General features: G+C 42.3%; 1 protein-coding gene across 1 annotated transcript in view; it reads left to right on the top strand.

Moving 5' to 3' along the window:
• The window catches only part of KCNQ4 (potassium voltage-gated channel subfamily Q member 4), a gene marked incomplete at its 5' end in the record, with an annotated part of 122,369 nt that overhangs the window by 76,671 nt on the left and 39,698 nt on the right, over positions 1 to 6,000 (top strand). Inside the window, one exon of the mRNA XM_083370101.1 lies at positions 5,524 to 5,650. Within this exon, the coding sequence (XP_083226227.1) occupies positions 5,524 to 5,650 (127 nt within the window). The remainder of the gene's footprint in view (positions 1 to 5,523; positions 5,651 to 6,000) is intronic.

Below are 6,000 nucleotides of genomic sequence, written 5' to 3'. Positions count from 1 at the left end.
GGCTCACAACAATAAAAATTAAAAAACATAGAGTAAAAAATTTAAAAGAGAATTAAACAATAAATACAAAATTACAAAACAATTTAACCCAGTAAAAGCCTAATTAAAAATCGTAGTCAGTCCAGGCCCGCTTGTTGGAACAACAACGTCTTCAGGTCACGGCGGAAGGACCGAAGGTCAGGGGCCATCCGTAGCTCCGGAGGCAACTCATTCCAGAGGGTCGGTGCGCCCCCAGAGAAGGCTCTCCCCCTGGGGGTCGCCAGCCGGCATTGCCTGGCCGACGGAACCCTGAGGAGGCCGACTCTGGGAGCGAACCGGGCGATGGGAGGTTGACAATGGCAGCAGGTGGTCTCGCAAGTACCCCAGGCCTAAGCCATGCAGGGCTTTAAAGGTTATTACCAGCATAAAAGAGTCATAAAAGTGACAAGGTTGCCTACCCCTGGCCTAGTGCACTGAGGGATGCAGGGATGCTGAGATGATTACAACTCTGGGAACTGGTCATAATTATTTTTTCCCCCAATGCCGTCATAACTTCAAACACTCACTGAACAAATGGTCGTAAGTCAAGGACTACCTGTTCAGCATTTTGGAAGTACGAGGTAACCTTTTTCCGCTCCAGGGCAGCCCCCCCCACCTCTTGCTATTAGCCCCAAAAAAGGAAATCTCCCATTGACACTAATGAAAGGTTACGGCTGGGATTAATAGCTGTGTGTGGGAGAAAGTTAAAGGGGAAAGACTGATTTGGCAAGACCGGGGGGGGGGGGAAAGGAAACCTCTGTCCTCACGGGTAGGCATGTCGCAGCCCCTAGCAGAAAAAGCAGACTTTGTGGCAGAAGGAGAGGAATATAACTGTTTACTAGATCTTTTAATTATCAATTTATTTCTCTTGTATCGAAGGGATGCATGGCATGTTTGTCACAAAGCAGCAAGTTTAATGGGCACGCTCCAGTTGACCTATTAAAGACAGCAAGAGTTTGAGTTTGGGCTTGTTTGCAGATGGATTTAAGAAGCTCCTGCAGAAATGAGAATGGTAAAGCCCCTGCAAGGAAAGGCAGCAAGGGCGATGAGGTGGTACTGATTGGGGAAAGAGAACTCCTCAGAGAGCTTTGGATGATGAAGCTGGAAAAGGGAACATAATTGGCGGGGAGGCGCCAGGAAAACAGAGAGATCGATGAAGGGATGGGAGGATGCTCGGTCTGCAATTAAGGGACAAGGAATTGGGATAAGGTTTTAAGGAGGAGGCCAAGCAAGGAGAGGAAGGACACCAGATGGAAATAATAATAATAATAATAATAATAATAATAATAATAATAAGAAGAAGAAGAAGAAGAAGAAGAAGAAGAAGAAGAAGAAGAAGAAGAAGAAGAAGAAGAAGAAGAAGAAAAGAAGAAGAAGAAAAAGAAGAAGAAGAAGAAGAAGAAGAAGAAGAAGAAGAAGAAGAAGAAGAAGAAGAAGAAGAAGAAGAAGAAGAAGAAGAAGAAGTTGGAAGGGACCTTGGAGGTCATCTAGTCCAACCCCCCGCTCAGGCAGGAAACCCTATACCATTTGAGACAAATGGCTGTCCAGTCTCTTCTTAAAAACTTCCAGTGTTGGAGCATTCACCGCTTCTGGAGGTAGGTTGTTCCACTGGTTAATTGTTCTGTCAGGAAGTTTCTCCTTAGTTCTAGGTTGCTTCTCTCCTTGATGAGTTTCCATCTGTGGCTTCTTGTCCTGCTTTCAGGTGCTTTGGACCTGACAGGGTTAGAAAGTGAAGAGACCGGAGAGGAGACAAAGGATGATCAAGGAAGACATGAGTCAGAGTTCAACAATAAATAAGTAATAATAATCCCCGCAGCATTCAGAAATGCTTAGTGAAGCCTTCCCTGTTGGAAATAGGATGATCTCTTACTATTTCTTGGGAAGGGAAGAAGGACAGTCCCATTTCATAGAAGGGACAGGGTGAAGAAGAAAGACAAATAATTTGAATGTTTCAGCCATCAGCACAGCTTGCTTGTTTTCACAGGGGGGAAAAAAAGTGACAATTGGAAGGGAGGGAGGGAGGGAGGGAGGAAGGAAGGAAGGCAAATCTCAGAAAGAAAGATATCTCTCTTTTTTAGCAACTTTCTCCCAAACTCTCAGAAAGAGCTGACGCTGGTTTTCTTCTAACTGAGATGAAAACTAAATTAAGAAGGTCCGTGTGACTTTCCCATAGTAAGCAAAATAGGTACCTGTTTGTACAAAAATAGAGAGGGAGGTGACAAGGAGGCCACAGCTGACACTGCAGGAAAACAGGCCTTTTCTGATTCATGCAAAGAGAGCTGCAGCGAGACCAGTTGGGGGGCAAGACTGCAGGCCCAGGTTTTTGCTTTTCCCATTGGACCCCAGAAATGATGGACATTTGTGCCAGAGCCCGCTATCCAGGGGAAAAGCTGTAGGCCTGTGGTGGAGCCCTTATTTTGAATGCAGCTTCAGGTAGGGCTGGGAAGATGGCTCCATTAAGAAAAAAATAATAATAAGAAGCATCTGCTATTCAAAATAGTCAAATGATGCACATACAGAAAGAATCAAATAATAATCATATCGTAGCGTTAGCTTGTGATAAAGAACTGAGGAATGAATAGAAAAACGTTAAGAGAAGAGAAACTCTTGATCCTGGAAAAACATAAAAAAAGGATGCCAGACTAGCCTGAGAGATGGAAGATTGCAGAATCAGTTTCTGGATTTAGTGCATCAATTTAATGCTGTCATCAAAAGGATTGATTGATTGACCCTCATTTAGAATCCACCTCCCGTCCTCCTTAAACACAGACTGCATTGGCTAACCAGATAAGAAGGAGAACTCAGGACAAGAGAGTTGATCTCTGAGGAGTTGTGGATTCCTTCAACCCTATTGCCTTCTCCTGTTCCCACCACCCCACTTCTCTCCAAAGTTCTCTTCTCCACCTTAAATGGTCACTTTATGTCTCATCGGACCTGAACTGCCCATCCTTTGCAGCCTCCCATTTACCCCGAACAATTTACCTGACTAATTTCCCAGGGATCCAAGGGAAGGCAAAGCCTCATAATCAGCTGACCAGTTGGTATTGGCCTTAGGCAACTTCTGGAAAGGCCACGTCAGGAATTATTGTTCCCCAGGGAACGTGGCATCCATGGAGGCCTTTGCATGCCAAGTTTTCTCCTGACGTGTCCCCAAAATGTCTGTTCAAAAGTGAATTTGCAGTAGCAGCATGAAATGCCACCCTTTGCTCCATAGATGTCTTTGCTGAGGTCCTGCCTTTGTGTGGGGAGGATCAATGAGTTGCAACGAGCACATTTATATTTAGCAAACAGCTCCCTATGCCATCCTGCCCTTTTGGAGTCCTCATTTCTGATTGTGGCCTCTATAAGGTCTGGTCAAAATGCTGGATCATTAACACCACGGTTGCAGCTATAAAAAAGAAGAAGAGAGAGGAAAAGAGCTCCTTAATAAGAAGAACAGAAGTAGAATTTTATCTGACTTTTCCTGTGACAAGTTTTTCCAAGTCAGCAGAAATTCAGATTGCCGAATGTCTTTGGAAAGGGGCAAATGAGTTGTGAAATTCACATGTTTTCCTTGTGGTTTTATTCCCCCAGCCTTTAATATTCAAAGGGAGAATATCTTTCCTCTTTATCTTTTTAGTTCGTTTTACTTGCTACCTTTAAAATACAGAAAATATTTCCAAAAGGAAAAGAAAGAAGAGAATGCGCAGACAGATGTGGCGGGACGAGGAGAAAAGTCAGAAAGGAAATAGCAAAAACATCCTGTTGGGTATGGGAAATTATTGTGCCCAATTTTTCAAGACGTGCTTAAACCTTGAGCACACCGAACAATATTGATTCGTCTTTGTGCTACATCAATAAAGAGTCAGCTTGTAAACAAAAAGCAACCCTGTCATTAGCCATCCTGGATATTAAATCTGGTCTCACGCTGTCATCCCGACATTGAACAGTAAGCCCCACTCCTGCCCCCAATTAAATGCTCAAGTCTTCATACAGTGATACATCCGTAAGTCTTCCCCTAGCAATGTGAAAGTATGTTCACATCTTTCAAGGTATTGATCTTTTTTTGACTCACTGATGGATTTTGAATCGAAACAGGGCAATGTTGGGACAGACCCATCTCATATGAGTAAGTCTTCTGTCAGCCATTTTGCACTTTTCAGTAATAAGGAGCTTCTGCAATGGGATGACTTTGGGAGACAGGAGAAAGAGTCACAGACTGGACAAGTTGCTTGTGTAATGTATCTTAGTCCACAGAAGGAGGGAGGGCACCGGAAGCCTTTTAGAAAGGACTCTCTCTATTTTTCCAGAGAGTAAAAGGAAAGGATGAGAGAAATGTGTTCAGTCTCTTATTGTAACTCTACAATAAAGATAGGGCTAGGGATCTTTGTGGTGCTTCTTGTCTGGACTGCCTCAAAGGGCCAACAGGTTGACAGCCAGGCCTTTAAAAAGTTCTCATGAGGATAATGTGGGAAAAAATATTTTGTTTGAATTATTCTCTTACGATCATAAGAAACATTCTGAATATTCTATAACAATATTTGCCATTGGTTTGTTAATATGGCACAGTGCAGTTCTTTGTTCCAGAATTCTTGCAAATAATCTCTTAGTAATATTTTTTAATATTAAAGTATACTGCCAATTGAAGAAACTATCTACCATCAATCTATCTCCCCCCCACATTCATCTATCTATCTATCTATCTATCTATCTATCTATCTATCTATCTATCTATCTATCTATCTATCTATCTATCTTCTATCTAAAATTTATATAACTGCCCATCTTATCTAAGTGACTCTAGATAGTTTAAAAAAAAAATCCCTCACCTACAAGTTTTAAATACTGCTAATGCATTTGAACCAACTGGTGAACTCAACAGATGTTTTTATTGAATATTCTGCCACTTGGCAATTTTAGGCACTCCAGATTTTTCTTGCAGTAGTTCAGATGGTTTAAATAACTTGACTTGGCGATATGCTACTTTAAAGAATTAATTCCTCTAAGTGTCCATGCCTTTGAAACCAGGCCTGTTTACGTGAACTCTCTATTAGTTGGAACAGTTCTTGAATGGAACTACATTTGCTTAACCCAAATTCATGTTACTGTCTGCCTTGGAAGATAGTCCAAACAGGAGCCACGTCCAGATGAACTAATACTACTTCACTGTAAGTTTACTTCGACCGAATCTGAAAGGAGGCAAAAGTAATAGAAAGGTTTCCTCAAGTTCAGCTTGACTCTTTGTGATTCCATGGAGAACTATGCAAATAGTTCACCGGTGTCTTCTTTGCACTAAGCCTTAGTGTTCCTAGTCGTGTCATTTGTATGCTGACTGGGGAATTCTGGGAGTTGAAGTTCACACATCTGAAAGTTGGCAAGGTTGAAAAACACTGGTTTACATGCTGTTCCTGCTGCACAGTTCTTGTTCTAAAGTCCTTCAAGTAACTTGGGGTTTTTGTGACCACTCTTTCTGCTCGCCCTCCGTGCATAAAATCTGATTTTTCTGCCCTTCTTTTTTCCTTGTAGGAATTTGTCATGATTGTTGTTTTTGGAGTGGAATATATTGTCCGTGTCTGGTCGGCGGGCTGCTGCTGTCGTTATCGAGGATGGCAAGGTCGTTTGCGGTTTGCCCGCAAACCTTTTTGTGTCATCGGTAAGCATCTGATGGGGATCAGGAGGCATGTCATAAAGATTCTTGTTGTGCCCCATCATTATTGGGGGGGAGAGGAGGAACAAGAATGGAAAAAGTTCCGTTATCCTGTACTCCAGACAGCTGTGACATCTATCATTTGTAGTTGTAGATTCATATTGGTTACATTCACACAACACATGGAGTTGTCCTATTTTCCGGATACGTTCCATGCATCGAACCATTTATTGATAAACACAACCCGTAAATGGAAACTTCAGCTTGGTGCTTATTCTAGATACTTAGCATGATGACTTCCAGGTACGTGAGATGACCTCTAGACTGATGACTTCAGAGTTTGTAAGATTTCAATT

This window comes from Vipera ursinii (assembly GCF_947247035.1).
Source record: "Vipera ursinii genome assembly, chromosome: 9".
NCBI classification, from domain to species: domain Eukaryota; kingdom Metazoa; phylum Chordata; class Lepidosauria; order Squamata; family Viperidae; genus Vipera; species Vipera ursinii.
This window is presented reverse-complemented; position numbering and strand designations above follow the sequence as displayed.